The following is a 24,173-nucleotide window of genomic DNA, read 5'->3' as shown; positions in this document are numbered from 1 at the left end:
GAATCCCAACCAAGACACGATGCTCACTCTCACGACTGTTATTCAACAGAGTACTGGAAGTCCTAGCCACAGCAATCAGACAAACAAAAGAAACAAAAGGCATTCAAATAGGAAGAGAAGAGGTAAAACTGTCACAGTATGTAGATAATATGATACTATACATAGAACACTAAGGATTCCACCCAAAAACTACTTAAACTCATCAACAAATGCAGCAAAATACTAGGATATAATCTAATATCCAGCACAAATGAACATCTCCTCAGAAAAGAAAATCATGGACTTGGAGAAGAGACTTGTGGTTGCCTGATGGGAGGGGGAGGGAGTGGGAGGGATCGGGAGCTTGGGCTTATCAGACACAACTTAGAATAGATTTACAAGGAGATCCTGCTGAATAGCATGGAGAACTATGTCTAGATACTCATGTTGCAACAGAAGAAAGGATGGGGGGAAAAATGTAATTGTAATGTATACATGTAAGGATAACCTGACCCCCTTGCTGTACAGTGGGAAAATAAAAAAAATAATAATAAAATTTAAAAAAATAAGATGACCATTCAGAAATCAGTCACATTTCTGTATACTAACAATGAAATATTAGAAAAGGAATATGAAAATACAATCCCTTTTAAAATTACACTCAAAAAATCAAATACCTGGGAATACACCTGATGAAGGAGATATATGTCAAGAACTATAAAACATTAATCAAGGATATTAAAGAAAATGTAAAAAAAATGGAAAGATATTCTATGCTCCATGTTTGGAAAATTATTTTTAAAATGGCCATACTACACAAAGCAATCTACAGATTCAATGCAATCCCTATCTAATTACCCAGGACATTTTCCACAGAACTAGAACAAACAACCCAAAAATTTATGTGGAACCACAAAGGTCCCAGAATTACAGAGGCATTACTTTCCCAAACTTCAGGCAATATTACAAAGCCACAGTCATCAAGAGAGTGTGGTACTGGTATCAAAACAGACAGGCCAAAGGTACATAATAGTGAATGCAGAAATAAACCCAGACACCTATGGTCAATTAATCTTTGACAAAGGAGGCAAGAACATAAAATGGATAAAAACAGTCTTTTCAGCAAGAATCGCTGGAAAACCTGGACAGCTGCATGCAAATCAATGAAACTAGAACACACCCTCACACTATGAATGAAAATAAACTCAAAATGGCTGAAAGACTTAAATATAAGACCAGATACCATCAAACTCCTGGAAGAGAACTTGGGCAAAACATTTTATAACATCAACCTTACAAATGTTTTCTCAGGTTAGTCTCCCAAAACTTGTCAGGGTCTTTAACCACTTAGCTGTGGCAGGAACTCCAGATGTTCTTCAAATTATATTTCAGTAAAGAAGTTGGTAAATTTGCTTGTTTCTAGAATAGTCCACAAACTATTGTTCATAATGCTGAAAAATTTTATGAATATTTGAGGCCTAGGACAAGGGCTTTACCTATGTTCCCCAATTAATACCAAATATAGGCTTTACATTCTCAGGTTTTTCAAGAATTGCAGAAGTTTCATTAAGAATTTCTGTTCTTTGGCTCAGCATGTGAGGAACTCAATTAGTATCCCTGGTCTCACTCCTTGGGTTACAGGTCCAGCATTGCCACAAGCTGCATTGTAGGCTGCACATGCTGTGGCTGTGGTGTAGGTTGGCAGCTGTAGTTCTGATGCTACCACTAGCCTGGGAACTTCCATATGCCACAGGTGCAGCCCTAAAAAGGAAAAAAAATCCAATTATTAGTGAGTTTATTCTTGATAAATTTGGTAATGTGGTATTTTCCATGTTCTATAGAGTAAGTTCCTATTTTAACCTTTGTAATTAACTAAGTACCACCTGATAGATATTTTGAGTTGTATAACCACAACACTTCCCTTAATACCATTTCACCCACTATATCTAACAGTCATTGATGGTTTTTATATTGAACAAACTATTGCAGATGTGGTGGCTAAATAGTAATTTTCTAAGTCAACCAATTCTTCTATATTGAATAGCTGTATTCTCTCTAGGAAGGAACTTCCCCTTACTCCACATTCTTTTGTTTTTTCTTTTGATTTTATTTTATTTATTTTTCATTGGTATTTCCCCAATGTATTTTTCCCTACTGTACAGCATAGTGACTCAGTTACACATACATGTATACATTTTTTTTCTCCCTAAAATGCAGCAAAATGAACCTTTGAAAAGAAAATCATTTGTTTTTTCATTGATCTATTTATATAATAATGGACTCATGAATTCTTATTTATTCTCTGAGTTGTAACCCATTATTGATGTTATTCATTTTGAAGCTCTAATTATTCCAGATTTGTACAATGGGAGCCTTTCCAACTGTCTCCTGTGTCCGCATGATTCACTGAGCTCCTTTTATTTTCAGTCTCAGCAAAATTTCCCTTGTCTTTTCATGTCCTGGACCCAGACCTAGAATCATCCATTTTTCTAAGTAACTTTGGTTCCTCTCAGAAGAGACTGATACTAAAAAATCAAATTTTGCATTACATGTGTTCATTGATTACAAAGCTTCTAAAGTATCTCAGAGAATACAGCCAGAAAACACATATAATGTTAGAAAAGAGAATGTGTACATGTATTTGTTACAGGGTCACCATGCTCTACAGTAGAAAATTGACAAAACAATATAAAACAGCTATAATGGAAAAAAAATAAAAATCATTGCATAAAAAAAAATCATAGGAGTAGAAACTAGAAACAAGCAAACTAAAGGAATGTTTACCCATAAGTTATGGGTCAGGAGTGGGACAGAACGAATTGGAGATGGGGACAAGACAGATTTTGATATATAATTTCAATCTGTTTATACACATTACAACCCATGAGTTCAAACTGGTATCATCAATTCTAGCTCAACACCATAGAGTTCTTTCTAGCCTCTTTTTTACATGTACATCGCACCTTTCCCTCATTCAGAAGTCAGTCCCTTTCTCAGAACAAGTTTACTTATTTACTAAATCTTTGAATATATGTAATTAAAGAATCTTAATCTTAAACCAGTGTTAATGACAAATTAACTTCAGCTCAAAAACTTTGCTTGCCAAAAAAATATGTGCTTTCATCGTGAGAGTAGTTTATAGACAAAATTCACTGTTCAGTAATAATTATTTTATTTTCCCCATTTATACCAATTGTGGTATTAACTCAAAATATATTTAGGGTCATTTTTTTGTTTTATTTTATTTTGCTTTATTTTCCATCACTTTCTTTTTAATTTTTGGTAGGTAAAAGATAATTGTCAATACTATACAAATAAATATACTTATTGCCCCATCTTTTCTTTCCAATTCTAACACCACCCCCTGTAGGTTAGCAGTCACATTAGTTTCAAATTGATTCCTCATGTGTTTATTCTCAATGGGAAGACACAGGTATATATTGTTTTCCCTACTTTTTCACATAGAAACTAGTATGCTCTAGATGCTCTTTTATGCATTGCTTCTTTCCATTTAACAACATAACTTAGAAATCCCTCCATATAGATTCATATATATCTTTTCCATTATTTTTTCATAGCTGTGAAGTACTCAACAACAGTGATGTTCCATAGTTCCCTTTTGAAGCCCTAGAAAAAAATTGCAGTGATGAATGTACTAAATTCCATCTAATTCTCTATCCCAAAGTGTTAAAATGGTAAATATTATGGTGTGTAGTAAATTATACCACAATGATTTTTTTTAAGTAAAAGCAAAAGAAAAGAATAATAAAATAACAATAATGTATGATTAATAAGTTAATGGAAGGGATATGGAATAACAAACTATAAAGAGAAGTGAGAATAAATATTAAATAAGTTGTCTCATTTAGAATACATATAGAAATATGGAAAACATAAATTTAAATACATTCTGTTTATTTTATACATTAATAGATCAAATTCTACAGAAATTCAATGATTGTCAACCTACATAGAAAGAGCAAAATTCAACATTACACTATTTAAGAACTAACATTTTCCAGATATAAAGACAAAAGAATGTTTAAAGTGATGGAAAATAAATACATGTAAACAAATAACCAAAAACTGGTATATCTAAACTAATATCAGAGGAAGTAAATGAGATGTGAGGATAGAAGTGACGGCTAAAAAGAAATCACCCCTCACTGTAAATGCAATTGTGTGCTGTTCAATGAATAGGTAAAGGCACCCTATCATAGGAGAGCATTACTTTGTAGCATTTTCCAATTTCCATAGTGTAATTATGCACATCATGGCTGATTTTGACTCACCAGCAAGATGTCATTGACTATGGCACTGCAAAGAGATGTTCACAATCAGCTTGAAGACACTGCACACCAATTTTAGCACATCTTGCAGAGAAAAATCAGTCCACAAGGAGCAGAACATGATGTTAAATTGGTGTGTTCTCAATAATGTAGTACAAAAAATATATAAGGAAAAACTGACATATCTAAAAGGAGAAAAATAGAAAACCACAATCATAACTCTGTGACATATCTGCATAGAATTTTTCACATATTGTTTGAGATGATGAAGAAGCAGGAAAAATTAATTATCAAGAATATTTAACAATGCAAGTAACAACTGGACCTTACTGTCATATTAACATGATATGTAACTGCTGCATGCGTATTCATTAAAATTTACAGAGTTGCCAAACAAAGGATAGATTTAGGAGATGCATCTCAATATGCTCATGACTGCAGTAAGAGGATTTAGTGATTGTCACTTTTATACATTAGCCCTATTGACAAATATCTCTAAGGCCTGTTTTATACCTCTGTTCTTGAGGCTATAGCTGAAGGGGTTCAGCATGGGACTGACTACTGCATACAAAATGGAAGAGATTATGTCTTTGTCATTGGAGTCCCATGATGAGGAGAAAAAATAAATACTAACAAGTGTCCTATAGTATGAAGACACCACAAAGAGGCAGGATCCACAGGTGGAACAAACTTTAAAGAGTCTCTTGGTGGAGGAGACCTCAAAACTGTGGTCCCTGTGTGAATATCCAGCCCATGATACTGCTCAAAGACAGAATGAAAAGCATTCCTGCCACAGTAAAGATGGCCAGCAAATTTAAGCAGGTGTATGAACAACTCAACTTTAGAAGGGCAGTGAGGTCACAGAAGAAGTTGAGGATGATTTTGTCAGCACAGAAGGAGTTTTGCACCAAGAGGGGGATACAGCAGAGAAACAGGACCCAGCTCCTAAGGAGACACATAGTTCTTGCCTCATGACAGTGGTATAACGGAGAGGCTGACAAATGGTGACATACCTGTCATAAGCCATTACTTTGAGAAGGAAATTGTCCAGACAAATAAAAAGTGAGAAAAAAGACATCTGAGAAATGCACTGTGCATAAGACATGGATTTTTGTTGAGTTTGCATCTTCATCAGCATTTTTGGAAATGTGATAGATGAAAGGGAGACATCTGTGAGGGCCAAGTGGCTGAGGAAGAAGTACATGGGTGTTTGGAGGTGAGGGTCCAGCCTGACACGCATGATGATAAGTAGGTTCCCCAGCTCCAGGGTTAGGTACATGCCCAGGAACAGGGCAAAGAACATGCTCTGCGGCTCTGGCCAGATGGTAAAACCAGGAGGAGGAACTCAGACACACTGCTTTGGTTCTCCCTCCTCATGCTGTTCTTGCCTCAGCTGGGAATTGGCAAAAGTGGGAAATGTCAATGAACATGACATAAGACTATAGTCAAGTCATCTATCCATTGAAAAGTCTTAATTTTTGCTACCCTTCTTTTATTTTTCTTAATTGTTGGTAAACAAATCAGCCTTTCCAATTCTGGCTCAAATAATACAGCAACTAATCACATAAACCAAGTCTTTTCTCAAAGAAAGCAACATATATTTATCCTTCATTCAATAAATATTTACTGAAAAACTGCTTTTTCCCCTGTTGAGCAGATAGGAGAGAACAAGGACTGAGAATTCTCTGTGTTAAAGATTATATCTTTACATTAAGACAGTTTCAAATATCAGTAATTTGCTAAGATGAAAATGGAAAAGGGGCACCAAATAATAGGTATCAATCATTCATTTCTTGTTAAAAAGGATATGAAACTCCTTATATTTGATGGAAGTTATTGATGGAGTTCCCGTTGTGGTGTGATGCTTAACGAATCTGTCTAGGAACCACGAGGTTGCAGGTTTGATCCCTGGCCTTGCTCAGTAGTTTAAGGATCTTGCATTGCCATGAGCTGTGGTGTAGGTCACAGATGTGGCTCAGATCCCACATTGTTGTGGCTGTGGCATAGTCCAGCAGCTACAGCTCTGAATAGACCCCTAGCCTGAGAACCTCCATGTGCTGAAGGAGTGGCCCTAGAAAGGAAAAAAAAATAAAATAAAAAATAAAGTAAAAAATAAAACAAAAATTATTGAAACTATGTCATGGCTTTCATGGCAATTTTCTGCACCCTGTTTTGAGTCACTTAAAATCCCAAGTTATCAAAAATGTCCAATGCAGGATTCCAAGACAATATTGAAAGTTCAAGGCACTGTCTCAATGGTTTTACACACACTTTCAAATTAAATCTTCTGAGTCAACAAAATATTATTATACACATTTTAAGCACAGGAAAACAAAAGTATACATTATTTAAATTTGAAATGGCACACACAATTATTAAGTGCAAGATGTGGAATCACAACATGGAAAACCATTAAATGTACTTCATTAACTTGATAATGCACTGCAAAGAAAAGCATCTGGGGCTATACAAAAGTAAACGACAGAATCTTAACTTAAAATGTCTAGCTTTGGAAGGTAAGAAGCCAAGACATGGGAGACAACTTAATATCCTTCAACAGATAAATGATGAAAAAAACAGAGTTGGTACATATATTCAATAGAATAGTACTCATCCATGAAAAGAATGAAATAATACCATTTGTAGCAACATGGATGGAGCTAGAGATTATCACACTAAATGATTTAACCCAGATAGAATAAAACACATATAAATTTTTGGATTGTTTGTTCTAGTTCTGTGAAAAATTGCATGGGTTATTTGATAGGAATTGCAATAAATTTATATGGGACCACAAAAGACCCAGAATTACCAATGCAATCATGAGAAACAAAAACCAAGCAGGAGGCATAATTCTTCCAGACTTCAGGCAATATTACAAAGCCATAGTCATCACAACAGTGTGGTACTTGTAACAAAACAGACAGACAGACAAATGGAAGAGAATAGAGAACCCAGAAATAAACCCTGATACCTATGGTCAATTAATCTTTGACAAAGGAGGCAAGAACATAAAATGGAAAAAAGAAATCTATTCATCAAGAATTGCTGGGAAACCTGGACAGCTACATGCAATGCAATGAAACTAGAACACACCCTCACACCATGCACACATATAAGCTCAAAATGGCTGAAGATTTAAATATAAGACAAGACATCAAACTCCTGGAAGAGGACATAGGCAAAACATTCTCTGACATCAGCCTCATGAATATTTTCTCAGGTCATTCTCCCAAGGCAATAGAAATAAGAGCAAAAATAAACCAATGGGACCTAATGAAACTGAAAAGCTTTTGGACAGCAAAGGAAACCAAAAAGAAAACAAAAAAGACAGCTTATAGCATGGGAGAAAATAGTTGATGCAACAGACAAGGGCTTAATCTCTAGGATGTATAAGGAACCTATACAACCCAAAAGTAACAAAGCCAAAAACCCAATGGAAAAATAGGCAAAAGACATGAATAGACACTTCTCCAAGGAAGATATACAGATGGCCAACAAGGACATGAAACAATGCTAAACATCCCTGATTATTAGAGAAATTCAAATCAAAACTACCATGAGATACCACCTCACAACAATCAGAATGGCCATCATTAATAAGTTCACAAAAAACAAGTTCTGGAAAGAATGTGGAGTAAAGGGAACCCTCCTTCAATGTTGGTGGAAATGGACGCTGGTACAACCACTATGGAGATCAATATGGAGGTGCCATAGAAATCTATACATAGAATTACCATATGACCAAGCAGCCCCACTCTTGGGCATATATCTAGACAAAACTCTGCTCAAAAAAGACACATACATCTGCATGTTCAGTGTAGCTCTGTTCACAATAGTCAAGACATGGAAACAACCCAAATGTCCATCAAGAGATGATTGGATTAGGAAGATGTGGTATATATACACAATGGAATACTATTCAGCCATAATAAAGAACAAAATAATACCATTTGCACAACATGGATGGAACTAGAGACTCTCATACTGAGTGAAGTAAGTCAGAAAGAGAAAGACAAATACCATATGATACCACTTATAACTGGAATCTAATATCTAGCACAAATGAACATTTCTGCAGATAAGAAAATCATAGACTTGGAGAATAGACTTGTGGCTGTCTGCTAGGGGGAGAGGGAAGGAGTGGGGGTATTAGCAACTTGTGGTTAATGGATGTAAACTATTGGTCTTGAAATGGAATTACAATGAGATCCTGCTGTGTAGCATTGAGAACTTACATCATATGACGACAATGGGAGGAAAAAGTATGAACACATGTATGTGTAACTTGGTCCCCATGCTTTACAGTGGAAAAAAAAAATAAATAAATTAAAAAACACATAGTATGTTATTCCTTATATATATTATCTAAAAATAATAAAAAAGAACTTATCCACAAAACATAAATAGACCCACAGACATAGAAAACAAATTTACTGTTACCAAAATGGGAAAGGGGGGAGATATAACTTTGGAGTTTGGGGTTAACATATACATAGTTCTATATGTAAAATAGATAACTAACAAGTACAAACTGTATAGAATGTGGAACTATACTCTATATTTTTAAAAAATATAAAAGGGAAAACAATCTAGAAAATATATGTAGTATACAATATATTTAAAACAGAAATACTTTGATTTATATATATGTATATACATATATGTGTGTGTATATATATATGTGTATATATATGTGTGTATATATATATGTGTATATATATGTATATACATATGTGTGTATATATATATACTTTAAAAAGCTGTAAAAAGCCCAAAGTAATAACAATATAACACATCAAAAAAATTTAAACACATTTACATACACACACAAGGAGTTTGATATTTTGAAGACAACAAGTTGAATATTCATTGTGGGTAATATCATACAAGGTTATTTAAAAATAAATGGACAAGACATATGACTAAAGGGAAAGAGATTGATCCAATAACAATGAGCATTTAATGGACAGTGAGGAAATGTTCTAGGGACATGTGTGCTCAATACACAAATTTTTAACTCTTGTCTATAAAGTCAGTGAGTGAAGTAAGAACATGGTTAGGTGATTCTCACTTGGCTACAAGGTTACTGCTTCTGGAAAGAATCCCCAGAGCCATTGTCATGTCCCTGTTTCTCAGGCTGTAGATAAAAGGGTTCAGCATGGGGGTGACCACTGTGTACATCACAGAAGCAATGATATCTTTTTCATGGGACTGGCCCAATGAGGAGGAAAGGTACAGTGCCATAATTGTGCCATAGAATAGAGACACAACAGAGAGGTGGGAGCCACAGGTGGACAAGGCTTTGCAGATCCCTTTAGTAGAGGGGACCTTCAGGATGGAGAACCCAATGCAGCCATAAGAGACCAGAATGCCACTAAATGGAAAAATGACAACAGCAGCCCCTGCAGTGAGTATGACCAGGTCATTGAGAGAGGTGTCTGAGCAGGACAGCTTAAGCAGAGCAGCAAGGTCACAGAAGAAGTGGGGAATTATGTTGTCAGCACAGAAGGACAGTTGAGCCAGGAGGAGGGTATGGATCAGGGCACTGGCACAGGAGAGGAACCAGGATCCAGCCAACAAACAAAGACACAGCTCTTCTGTCATGATGATGGCATAATGTAGAGGATGACAAATGGCCACATACCTGTCATAGGCCATCACTGCAAGAAGAAAGTTATCAATGCCAGCAAAAAATATGAAAAAATAAGTCTGTGTTATACACCCTGCATAGGGAATGGATTGATCCTGAGTCTGCATGTTCATCAGCATCTTAGGGACAGTGACAGATGAAAAGCAGATGTCCGTGAGGGCCAAGTGGCTGAGGAAGAAGTACATGGGGGTGTGGAGGCGAGGGTCCAGCCTGATGAGCAGGATGATGAGCAGGTTCCCCAGCACTGTGGTCAGATACATGCCCAGGAACAGGGTAAAGAAGATGCCCAGCTGCTCTGGCTGCATGGGGAGCCCCAGGAGGAGGAACTCAGACACACCACTCTGGTTCTCCCTCTTCATGATCCTCTCCTAACTGCTGGGGAAGGAGAGGGGAGTGAGAAATGTCAGAGACTTCAAACTCATGATTGTGGCCACCACACTAGGTCTCTCACTTTCTCATGGAAATAAAGAATAAATGCTTGCATTTCTTTTATCACCTAGGGTTGCCAAAGCAAGTGACCCACCCTCAACATTCACCATAATTCCTTTTGATGAAAAACATCAAATTATTTCTTTTACTTTTTAACCAACCATGTTTCTGACACTAAACTCCTAATTGGAAATAGAAGAATAAATGCAACATACAGGATCTCTTCCCTCTGGAGACTATCCCTCAAGGGCAGAACTGACCAAGGACTAACTAAGCTGGGAACCTGAAGCCAGATTCCCTGTGTTATCATCTTTGTCCCACTACTTTCTCACTGTAGTACCTGGGATGCTAAACCTCTCTTGGCCTCAGGTTTTGCCTCTATAATTTCAAGATGCCAAAATCACACCTTCACAGAGTTAACAAAAAGGATTCTAATTCATTATGCATTAATATCTAAGGACACTCTCCTGCATAAAATAAATACCAAAACTTGCATGCCTTATTATTAGGAGAATATCTATATACCTCTGAAAATAGTATCAAGTTCAGGAATGTAATGAACCAATATTATGAGGTGGTCACCATAAAGCACCAAGAAGCTGACCTAAAATTTATGTTAACTTAGCTCTCACATCTTCAGATGTGTTTCTGAGCTCATACCCTATCACTGGTGTAAGTTCCACACTCAAACTTGTTCTAATGCATGTTTGTCTTCTTGCCAAGAAATAAACCTTACTTCAGTGCATGTACCTCCATCTATCTCCGTGTACAACTGATCCTCCAAGTTGTCTCAGATCTGGATATTCATTGTTAGGAAGATACTTGAGATCTGAGATATGGTCTGAGAGTTGAGAGATGCTGAAGGATTGGGGTGTCTCTTAGGATTCAGTACCTGATTTACAAGCACTATTTCCCAGTATTTATCTTCACACTGATAATACCTGACAGTTAATGAACACAATGGCAGACAAATATATTTTTTCCATGATTTCCTCACTGAACTTTTCAAGAGTCCTAGCCAGGATGCTATTAAAACTTCCCTTTTGGGAGTTCCCATTGTAGCCCAGCAGGTTAAGAACCCAACTAGTATCCATGAGGATACTGGTTCAAACCCTGGTCTACCTCATAGTTTAAGGATCCAGTTTGGCCATGGTGTGCAGTGTAGGCTGAAGAAAGTGATCAGATTTGGCATTGTTGTGGCTGTGGTGTAGGCCAGCAGCTGCAGTTCCAATTTGAACCCTAGCCTTGTAACTGCCATATGTTGCAGGTGCAGCCCTAAAACAATTGAAAAGTTGAAAAAAAATTAAACTATTAACATTCTAATAACGACAAGGAAATGAGCATTAGCAGATAATTAGTAACAGCTCTAGACACATATCTCTCCCAAGCTTTTAAAAATATAGTGGAATCTTTGCTTCTATGACTCTACTGTTCCTCCCTCTCTTTATTTAGACAAACAGGCAGGACCTGAAGAAGAACTATTTCAGGATTTGAAAGAGTGCTCCTGCTCAGATAATGGTCCACATTCATAATCCTGCAGCCCTTCAGTTTGCCAATAGCTTTCGTATGCCTTCAATATCATTCAATCCATCATCATTTATTTCTGTCTGGAAAGCAGAGAGCAGTGTTTTTTTTCCCTGAATTTTACCAACAAGAGTAGTGAAAATGCTTAAAGCATCTCTCATAGTTATTGCATAGTGGAACCTGGTCTCAGACATTGATTTTCTGATCATTTTTTGCTACAGAGACTCCAGACATTTCTTTTTATGGGGGATATATAGGGGCTAAGGTGAAATGTTAAAAGTGAAAAGGTAAATGATAAAACATGCCTGGGAGAGAAAAACAAAATTAACACTGTAAGAATCTGTCAGTAGATGCTTGCTCCAGACCAGGGAGTTGCTCAGTGTCATTAACTGACTCAGCTCACAGGGCACAAGGAGGCACCAGGCACTTGATCCTTCTGTCAAGTGCTGGCTTCTCCCTGAAATTTCCTGGTCAGACTTAGCCCGGGATCTCACAGATCTCTTGAAGGAGAACCAGAGCTCCTAATGACACCCAGGAGCTACAATGTGATCAGAAGGGAAAAATACAGCCATGGTACTTTGATTTGATCAGTACCATGTGCAAAAGGTGGCTGAGAAATTGCTCAATAGTGAAGAGACGACAGTGTGTGACCTGAGGCTGGGGCACTCAGGTCACACACTATGTATGGTCTTTATTTTCCTGCCTTCATACAAAACTTGTCCTCTGCACAATAGGATATGGAGAATTAGGGCTTGGGTCTCCATGAGTCTACAATTTTCTAAGTGCTTACAATATGCTGAGCTTCTTAAGCATGTTATAGACAAGATCTGTCAGTAATTAGCATGATCCCATGTAAGAGCCCTGGATGCTGAGAATCACAAAGGCCAAACCCAAGGCCACCAAGCTATTAAGTGGGGAAATGATAACGATCTGAGTGTTGAAGTACCTGATTCCAGAAATGAGCATTTCATTTCTAAATGGACTGAACAAAATTGAAGCAGAGTGTTAAAAATACTGGGCTTCCAGGGGCCCTGATGGAGTAGTCAAATCTCATAAAAATGGATGCCAACCACTCAGCAAAGTCAAGTTCTTCCGGACATTCCTGTGTAGCTTCTGGTCTCAGACAGGTGGAGGGTAAAAAATGAGAGAACGTCACACACACACACATACAGAGAGACAAACACACACACACACAGATATTATATCTTCTCTGTGAAGGAAGTCAAGGTGTGGGTTTCTTACACAAAATTCACAAAAATACTTAGACACTGTCACAGACACACACTTGCTAGATTTCTCTGGCTTATACTCTCACTAGATAAATACAGTCAGAGTGAGTCAGCTTCACATAAATCTATGCAAAATTCACAAAAATACACATGTACAACACAGCTACACACACAGAACTGTCAAGAATCCTAGACCAGAGGCATTGTTGACAGAAGAAGTCATACATATTTTCATCACAAGTAGTGTACAAGGTATTAAATACAGCATACAAGTGGCAGATGCAAATAGAATAAGAACACACTGAGGAAATATCCAGACTTCTCTGAATTCTGTATATCCTAGTGTGTGTCATTCAGTGTGTTTTTCAGTTACACATACACAAATAGACTCTTACAATACAACACACACAAATACACTTAATGTCTCTGATGGAAACAAACACGCATACACATAGACACCACATGCATGACTAGGAAGGTTTCCGATCTCCTTCTTAGCTGTACCTGTGCTCTAAGTTCTAATACCTTCTCCCACTTTCTGTTACTTGAATCCTCACTTTCTGTCCAGAAAACCCAAGATCTAAAGAAAAAGAGCAAACATTGATGGCCTGAGGACGTGTACAGACTCTCATGTTTGTTCTGCAGCTTCAACATGATGCAAAGGTGATCTGCTTTTCTCCATCCTAAAGAGGCCCCAGAGGGTAACTGTCCCCAGAACCCAACCAGAGAAGCATTCCACTGGGTTAACTGTCCAACTCCTTCCTGGCCTCTTGGGAAGGAGGATGTTTAGGGTCCTCAGTGGCTGAGCTGCACCTGGTTTCACAGGAGATAGTGTCCCTGATATCGGGGATACCTTGGGATTATGGTCAAGTCTCTTATGAGAAGTAGGAGTGTCCCCATTTCCCGTGGAATCTGTGTAATCAGCACAGCTTCTTCCAACAGCAGTGTGTGGCATAGGCAGTGAAAGGGCTTCTGGTAGTTCCCCAACACCAACACAGGCTTTCACTAGAACACAAAGCACATTAAAATGTGCATGTTTCCCCACTCCCCTGGAAGGTTTTCTATGGCATGGTCTATGCCTTGTTCAGGAGAAGGGGGATTGAATATAAAACTCTGGAAAAAAAGACTCTGGGTACTTTCCCTACCAAGAGAGCATACATGAGCAATTTATCCCAGGCCACTGTGACTCACTTTCTAAAAAGGGGGAATAATAATCATAGTCTGTGACTTTGAAGGATGGTTAAATGAGCACCTCATGAAAACTTACTAAATGTTAAGGTTTATTGTCTGTATTTGTATCACTAGAGATCAGCTATGGCTCACAACAGGTGATTGTGATTGGCAACTGTTGAATAAATTCATCTGTTCATTCATTCACTCATTCCCTTAAATAATCATTCAGGTTCCCACAAATGTAATATTGATATATTCTCTAGAGACATAACAGATAATAATATAATCAGAAATCCCTTTCTCACAACACACATCAAAGTGGGAGGTGGTGAAAAATCTTATTAAGGCAAAATGAATCGCAGGTAAACAGTAAAAAGGGCTGCAGAATAATGAAGTCAAGCATGGGGTTAGGGAGACTCAAAAAGTTCCAAAAATACCCAGTGTCACAGGATTGTTTTTTAGAGGACTCCAGTCTTTTACTGGACTCAAATCAAGTGGCTACAGGTTTGTAAACTGGTTTATTCCCTTACAAACCTATTAGAATGTCTAAAATTGAAAGAACTTCTGCTCTCATTGTCACTGAAGATATGATGGAAATGGAACTCATACACTGCTCATGGGAATACAAAACAGTTTGAACATTTTCTTAAAAAGTTAATCATATACCTAGCACGTGAGTAGGTATTTCTCGAAAGAAAAATAATGTATATAGTTATACATAGATTTATTTGAGAATGTTAATAGCATTATTTAATAGCCAGAAGCTGGAAATGGCCCAGATGTTCATCAATGGACTTATTTTATTAAGTGAATGTATTCCTTCTAACAGCACAAGAAACTATACTTATTATTTTGTAATAACCTATCAAGGAAAAAATATAAGAAGAAAATATACATATATATATATATGTGTGTGTGTGTATAACGGAATCATTTGCTGTATACTTGAAACAAATACAACATTGTAAATGAACTATATACTTCAATTAAAAATAAAGTCTAATGAAACTTTTTAAAAGATAAACAGAAACAGTTCAAAAATTAAAAATAATTAAAAATTTTAAAAGAAGAAAAAAATTTACACATTTTAAAAAGGTGAGAGGGCATAACAGTTGTGGTTTATGCCCACAATGGAATACTACTTAGCAATAAAAAGAATGAACTATTGATACGCACCTCAACATGAATCAATCTCAAAAGCTTATGCTAAGTGAAAGAAAGATGAATGAAAATAATCAAACTTGATGGTTCCTCTCAGATAAGCTTCTAGGAGATGCAAATGAATCCATGTGACAGAAACAGATTAGTGGTTCCCCTGAGGACAAATGGGAAGAGAAAAGTGAGGGCAGGAGGGTGGACATCAGGGAAAGTCATGATCTTGATAGCTGTGGTGATAATTTCATGGGTGTGTACATAGGTCAAAACTAATCAAATGATACACTTTATTTTTCTCCTTTTTTAAAATTATAGTTGATTTACAATGTTGTGGCAATTTCTGCAGTATAGCAAGGTGACCTAGTCATATGTATATCTAGATATCTATATCTATCATCTTCCCTACATTATATTATCTTCCATCATGTCTATCCCAAGAGACTGGATATACTTCTCTGTACTATAAAGTAGGACCTCATTGCTTATTAATTCTAAATATAAGAGTTTGCATCTACTAACCCCAAATTCCCCATCCATCCCTCATCCTTCCTTCCCCTTGGTAACCACAAGTCTCTTTTCTATGTCTATGAGTCTGCTTCTGTTTTTTTTGATAGGTTTATCAGTGCAACATTTTAGATTCCACATAGTGGTGATATCATATGATGTTTGTTTTTGTCCTGATTTACTTCACTTAGTATGATAATATCTAGTTACATCATTTTGTTGCAAATAGCATTACTGCAGTTTTATGGCTGGATAGTATTCCATTCTATATATATAATCTAAATCTTCTCTATCCATTCATCTGTTAATGGACTTTGAGGTCATTTACACATCTTGGCTGTTGTGAACAGTGCTACTATGAACATAGAGGTGCATTATTATTTTGGAATTGTAGTTTTATCTGGATATATGCCCAGGAGTGTTATTGCTGGATAATACGGTATTTCTATATGTAGTTTTCTGAGTCAAATGAGATATTGTATATATAGGTAGTTTTTTTCTATGTCATTTGCACCTCCAAAAATCTGGTGTTTTTAAAGAAACAATAACAAATCAAGTATGGACATGTTATTCATCTATTGAATCCCTTCCACCTTGTTCCCAAATCAGACTGAAATCCAAAAACTTAACAATAATGGTTAATTTCATCTGTCAACTTGGCTAGGCTACAGCACACAGATATTTGGTCAAACACAATTCTAGATGTTTCCTTAATGGTATTTTTTAACTCAATAAATTTTATTACATGTATAGTTGTACAATGATCATCACAACCCAATTTTTTAGCACTTCCATCCCAAAATTCCAGCCTATCCTCCACCCCCAAACTGTCTCCTTTCAAAATCATAAGTTTTTCAAAGTCTGTGGGTCAGTATCTGTTCTGCAAAGAAGTACCTTTTGTCTTTTTTTAGATTCCACATGTATGAGGGCATAAAATGTTGGTGTCTCACTGTCCAACTAACTTTACTTAGCATGATCATTTCTAGGTCCATCCATGTTGCTTCAAATGTAATTATTTCTTTTGTACAACTAATAGTCATTTGTGTATATATACCACATCTTCTTTATCCAGTCCTCTGTAGATGGACATTTAGGTGGCTTCCATATTTTGGCTATTGTATACAGTGCTGCAATGAATATAAGAGTGCATGTATCTTTTCAAATCATGGTTAACTCTGGAAAAATGCCTAGGAGTGGTATTGCTGGATCAAATTGTAATTCTATTTTTATTTTCCTGAGAAATCTCCATAATGTTTGCCACAGGGGTGGCACATATTTGTATTCCCACCAACGGTGTAATAGGGTTTCCTTTTCTCAGCACCCTCCCCAGCCTTTATTGTTTGTAGGCCTTTTAATGACAGCCATTCTGGCCAGTGTAAGGTGATACCTCATAATGGTTTTGATTTGCCTTTCTCTAATAATGAGTGATGTTGAAATTTTTCCATGTGTTTTTTGGCCATCTCCATGTCTTCTTTGGAGAATTGTCTGTTTAGATCTTCTGCACATTTTTGATGGGGTTGTCTATTTTTTTAGTATGGACCTGCAGGAGGACAAATTTTGGATTAGTTCCTTGTCAGTCACTTCCTTTGCAAATATTTCCCCCATTACATGGGTTGTCTTTTTGTTTTGTTTAGGGTTTTCTTTGCTGTGCAGAAATTTTTAAGTTTAATCAGGTTCCATTTGGTTATTTTTTATTTTCATTAGTCTAGGAGGTGGGTCTGAGAAGATATTGCTGTGGTTTATGTCAGACATTGTCGGGCTATTTTTTCCTCTAAGTGTTATATAGTATTGAGTCATATTTAGGTCTTTAATCCATTTTGAGTTTATTTTTTGTGTATGATGATATGATTAGGAAGTGATATAATTTCATTTTTTTACATGCAGCTGTCCAGTTTTCCCAGTGCCACTTATTGAAGGGACTGTATTTTCTTCATTGTATATTCCAGCCTTATTTATCATAGATTAGTTAACTCTAGGCGCAGGAGTTTAATTCTGGGCTTTCTGTCCTGTTTCACTGATCTCTATTTCTATTTCTTGTGTCAGTACTATATGGTTTTGATGATGGTATCTTTGCAGTATAGTCTGAAATCAGGAAGGCCGATTCCTCCAGCTCCATTTTTCTTTCTCAGAACGGCTTTGGCTATCATGCTTCTTTTGTGCTTCCAAACAATCTTTAAAATATTTTGTTCAAGTTCTGTGAAAAATGTCATTGTTAATTTGATGGGGATTTCACTGAACCTGTAGACTGTTTTGGGTAATATAATCATTTTGATGCTATTGATTCTTCCAGTCCAAGATCATGGTATGTCTTTCTATCTGTTGCGTCATCTTTTATTTTGTTCATCAGTGTCTTATAGTTTTCAGAGTACAGGTCTTTTGTCTTTTAGGTAGGTTTATTCCTAGGTATTTTATTATTTTTCATGTGATCGGAAATGGGATTGCTTCCCTAATTTCTTTTTCTGATTTTTCATTGTTGGTATATATAAATGAAGTCAATTTCTTTGTATTAATTTTGTATCCTGGAACTTTGCCAAATTCATTGATGATCTCTAACAGTTTTCTGGTAGAATCTTTACAATTTCCCAGGTATAGTATCATGCCACCTGCAAAGAGTGATAGTTTTACTTCTTCCTTTCCAATTTGGATTTGTTTGATTTATTTATTGTCTCTGATTGCTGTCTCTAGGACTTCCAAAACTATTTGAATAGTAGTGGAGAGAGAAGATGTCATTTTCCCCTTCCTGATCTCACTGGGAATTCTTTCATATTTCTCCATTGAGAATGACGTTCACTATGGGTTTGACATAGATGGGCTTTATTATGCTGAATTAGGTTCCCTCCGTGCCCACTTTCTGTAGGATTTTATCAGAAATGGGTGTTGGATTTTGTCAAAATATTTTTCTGCATCTATTGAGAAGATCATATGGTTTATATTCTTCAGTTTGTTAGGGTCATTGACTTGGGGATAATAGTGATTGATTTGAAGATATTAAAGAAAACTTGCATCCCTGGGATAAATAGCACTTGATCATAATGTACAATCCTTTTAATGTATTGTTGGATTTGGTTTGCTAGTTTTTCATTGAGGATTTTTGCATATTGGCCTGTAATGTTCTTTATTCATGGTATCTTTGTCTGGTTTTCATATCAGGGTGGTAGTGGCCTCATAGAAAGAGTATGGGAGTATTCCTACCTCTCTGTAATTTTTTGGAATTGTTTCAGGACAGGTATTAGAGCATCTCTAAATATTTGATAGAATTCACCTGTGAAGTCACCTACTCCTGGAATTTTGTATGTTGGAATTTTTTAAATCACACTTTGAATTTCATTACTTGAGATTGGTCCATTGATCTTTTCTATGTTGCCTTCGTTTAGTCTTGGAAGATTGTACTTCTCTAAGATTTTGTCCATTTCTTCTATGTTGTCCATTTTATTGGCATATAGTTGCATGTAGTAGTCTCTTATGATACTCTGCATTTCTGTGATGTCCATTGGAACTGCTTTTTTATTTCTAATTTCATTGATTTGAATCCTCTCTTTTTTCTTGATGAGTCTGGCTGAATGTTTATCAATTTTGTTGATCTTTTCAAAGAAATAGCTTTTAGTTTCATTGATCTTTTTTTATGGTGTTCTTCATTTCTATTTCATTTATTTCTGCTCTGATCTTTATGATTTTCTTTTGTCTTTAATTTTGGTCACTGATTAATATGTGTCTAGGTGTTCCTCCTTGGGTTTATCTTATATGATAGTTTTTGCACTTCCTAGATTTGAGTGGCTGATTCCTTGCCCATGATAGGAAAGTTTTTGAATATTATCTCTTCGAATATTTACTCTGACACTATCTCTCTCTCTCTACTCGTTCTTGCATCCATATAATAGGGATGATGGTGCATTTAACATTGTCCCAGTGTTCTCTTATGCTGTCTTCATTTCTTTTAAGTCTTTTTTCTGTTCCACATCAGTGATTTCCAATAGTCTGTCCTCCATTTCACTTATTTGTTTTTTTGCCTTCTGTATTCTGCTGTTGGTTGCTTTTAATCAATTTTTTATTTCAGTGATTGTATTTTGTATCTCTGCTTCTTTAATCCTTAAATCTTGTATTTCTTTGCTCACAGTTTCCTGTAATTTATGAATATTTGCCTCCATGTTATTTGCAAGATCTTGGATCATCTTCTCTATCATCAGTCTAAAGTCTTTTTCATGTAAGTTGATAATCTCCAGATCACTTAACTGTTTTTCTGGGCTTTTTTTTTTCTTGCTCACTTATCTGAGTCATAACTCTCTGCCTTTTCATTTTGTATATATTTTTGGTGTGGTCTCCATTTTGCAGACAATAGGGTTATAGCCTCTCTTGCTTCAGAGATCCACCCCCCTTGTGGCTGAATTTGGTATGGGGGCTTGCTGTAGGCTTCCTGATGTGAGGGATTGGTGCCTGCCCACTGGTAGGTGGAGCTGATTCTTACCCCTCTGGTGGGTGTGGCTTTGTCTCTGGGTGAGATTAGAGGCATCTGTGACTTCCAGGGGGGCTTTAGGCAATGTGTTTGCAGATGGGTGGGGTTGTGATCCCACCCAGGTTATTTTTTGGCCTGGAGCTTCTCAGCTCTGATGGGTGGGACCAAATTTTTTCAAAATGGCCTCTCTAGAGAAACATATGCTAATGATTATTCCTAAGACCTTTGCCTCCAATGTCCTTCCTCCACAATGAGCCACAGTCACCCCTGTTTTCCTCTAAGAACAGCAATCCGGTCTGACCCAGATTCCTATGGAGTCTCTGCTTTGCCCTGAGACCCAGTGCACATGAAAACCTGTGTGTGCCTTTCTAGAATGGGGTCTCCATTTCTTTCAGTCCTATGGAGCTAATGTGCACAAGCCCCACTGGCCTCTAATGCCAAATGCTTCAAGGGCTCCTTCTTCCAATGCAAGATCCCCAGGCATTTGGACCTGATGTGGGATTCAGAACTGTCCCTACCATAGCTGAGTCTATGTGATACAGTCACTTTCCAGACTGTGGGCTGCCCACCCAGTTGGTGTGGGATTTCTTATATTGTGTATTTGCCCCTCCTACTGTCTTGATGTAGCCTACTCTTTGTCTTCTGGAGTAGGATATCTTTTTTTTTTGACAGTTTGCAGACTATTTGTTTGAAGATTCTTCAGTACTTGGTTGTAATTTTGTGCTTTTATGAGAGAACATGAGCTCCAGTTCTTCTATTCTGCCATCTTAATCCAGTCTCCTCTACTTAAGTGTATTTTTGTATATGAGATTATTATTGCAAATTGAAGATTCTGAATAAAACAGACTGTCCTCCATAATGTGGGTAGGCTTCATCCAATCATATAAGAGCCTTAAGAAAAAGAGCACCTCACAAAGAGGAGGCATGTCTGTCAGAAGCCTGCCTTCAGACTCAAACTGCAACTTTTCCTTGGGTTTCCAGCCTGCTATCCTACCTTGCAGGCTTTACACTTGCTAGCCTCCACATTATATTAGCTATTTCTTTAAAATAAATTTCTCTCTTTTTTTTACTTCATTTTTGACCTCCCCATGTCATATGGAAATTCCCAGGCCAGGGATTAGATTGGAGCCACTGTAGCCACCTTTGCCATCATAGCCACAACTTCAACTTTTAACCCACTGCAGAGACAACACAAATCCCATTGTGCTGCATCAGAAAATCCATAAATGTCTTGCTCTTACACACACTCACATTCACACACCCTATATTCATTCTACATCTCTGGAAAATCTTGAGTAATACAACTAAGACCTTAAGTATCCTACAAAACTGGTCCTCTGATATCTCTGAAAAATCAGCCACCATCCCTGCCACACTTAATCCTGTCTAGCTACAGAAGCCCCATTAATATCCTTTTGATAGACCAGGCACCATGTCACCTCAGAATGTTTCTATGTGCTGGACTCCAAGTTTTGCCCACATATTCCCATAGCTCACCTAACTGTCCTCACTTATATCTTTGGGTGTTACCTTCTCAATGAGCTCCACTTAGACAACACGATGTTAAATTATGAAAAACACTCCAGCATTCTTGTTCCCCCCTTTTTTTTGCTTTTTTAGGGCCAAACCCACAGCATATGGAAGTTCCCAGGCTAGTGGTAGAATCCAAGGTGCTGCTGCCAGCTTACACTGCAGCAAAAGCAACTCAGGATCTGCCTTGCATCTGTGACCCACACCACACCTCACAGCAACCCCAGATCCATAACCCACTAAGTGAGGCCAGGGATCAAACCCATTTCCTAATGTATACTAGTCAGGTTCATTACTGCTGAGCCATGATGGGTACTACTTGATCTCCCCTTTTTATGCCTCCTTTATCATAGAAGTTTTACCTACAAAAATCTAGAATTTATTTACTTCAGACATAGAAAACCAAATTCCATAGCACTTTCATCTCAGAAAAGAAACTGACAATTTTTAAAATAAGTAAAATTTAGGATGTCTTAGAAGGTTAAATATCACTATGAAAAAAAGTAGGATGATGAGCTGGATCAGGACTGCTGGAATGTAAAATCTACAAGAGGATGCATTTTCTTTAAATTGTATTCCCAGGATGTAGAAAATTGCCTGGCATATAGTAGCCATGCCTGTAGCTATTTTGGGGTGCATAAATTATAAATTCATGCATTTAGCTTTTTCATATTAGAAGTGAGATCTCTGGGGAAAAGACAACTCTCGTTTCCCAGACTAAAATTAATTCAGTAGCTGTAGCCTGGTCTCTACACGAATATCCAGTTTAGTGGGAAAATTAGTCTTCCTGGAATAGAGAAACTTTGTAATTGGATTGACTACTCTATGATCCCTATTGTCAAAAGAATAATTAAAGTTTGCTTATATTTTAGAAAATCATAAAAAGTAGTTTTTATTCCTTTGAGAACATCAGCATTTTGGATGTTACTAAAACTAAACATTATAAACTTAACTGAATGATTGTAGCTTTGGAAGACAAGAAGCCAAGACACGGAAGCAATCTAAATGTCCATCAACAGATGAATGATAATGAAAATGTGCTCTCATTCTCTCTCTCTATGTGTATATATATACACACACAATATATCACTACTCAGCCATAAAAAAAATGAAATAATGCCAATTGTAGCAACATGGATGGAGGTATAAATTATCATACTAAATGTAGTAAACTAGACAGATAAAAATGTACATCATATGATAGAGCTTATATGTGGTATCTTAAAAAATGATGCAGATGAACTGGTACACTAAACAGAAATAATACCTATGGACATAGGAAACAAATTTAAGGTTACGAAAGGGGAAAGGTGGGAGAGATATGTAAGGAGTTTGGACATACACACTGCTATACAAAAAATAGACAACTAACAAGGACCTATTGTATAGCACATGGAACCTTACCCAATATTTTGTGATTACACATAAGGGAAAACAACCTATACATACATACATACACACACACACACACACACACACACACACATATATATATATATATATTATCATACATATAGAACTGAATCACTTTGTTATGTACCTGAAACTAAAAAAAAAACATTGTAAGACAACTATAATTCAAATTAATTAATCGATTTAAAAATTGAAAAACTAATTCCCAAGAATAGATCACCATAATAAAATTTAAAGTATATGCATACATCAAAAAATCTGCAAAAATGCCAAAAATAATAATAATAAAGTAACACATTAAAAAAAACAAAATTTAAACACACACATGCTCATACACACAAAGCAGTTTGGTGCTTTGAGAAAACAAGTTGAATGTGTGTTGTGGGTAATGTCAAATTTAGGGTTATAGAGGAATAAATGCACAAGAGATATGACTAAAGGAAAAGAGATTGATACAATAACAAGGAGTATTTAAGAGAAAGTTAGAAAGTCCTAGAGAAATGGGTGCTCAACACAGAACTTTTTAAGGCTTTTCTAACAAGGTCAGTGAGTGAAAGAACATGTTTAGGTGATTTTCACTTGGCTAAAAGGTTACTGCTTCTGGAAAGAATCCCCAGAGCCAATGTCATGTCTCTGTTTCTCAGGCTGTAGATGAAAGGGCTCAGCATGGGGGTGACCACTGTGTACATCATGGAAGCAATGATGTCTTTGTCATGGGACTGGCCTGATGAGGAGGAAAAGTACAGGGCCATAATTGTCCCATAGAATAGAGACACCACAGACAGGTGGGAGCCACAGGTGGACAAGGCTTTGCAGATCCCTTTAGTAGAGAGGACCCTGAGGGT

General features: G+C 36.7%; 1 protein-coding gene across 1 annotated transcript; it reads right to left on the bottom strand.

Moving 5' to 3' along the window:
- Positions 1-9,338: 9,338 nt before the first annotated feature.
- On the bottom strand, positions 9,339-10,280 carry LOC110258939 (olfactory receptor 1J4-like). Its single transcript, XM_021082230.1, has one exon. The coding sequence runs from the start codon at positions 10,278-10,280 to the stop codon at positions 9,339-9,341; it is 942 nt and encodes a 313-aa protein (XP_020937889.1).
- Positions 10,281-24,173: the final 13,893 nt, after the last annotated feature.

This window comes from Sus scrofa, unplaced genomic scaffold (genome assembly GCF_000003025.6).
Source record: "Sus scrofa isolate TJ Tabasco breed Duroc unplaced genomic scaffold, Sscrofa11.1 Contig59, whole genome shotgun sequence".
Lineage (NCBI taxonomy): Eukaryota > Metazoa > Chordata > Mammalia > Artiodactyla > Suidae > Sus > Sus scrofa.
This window is presented reverse-complemented; position numbering and strand designations above follow the sequence as displayed.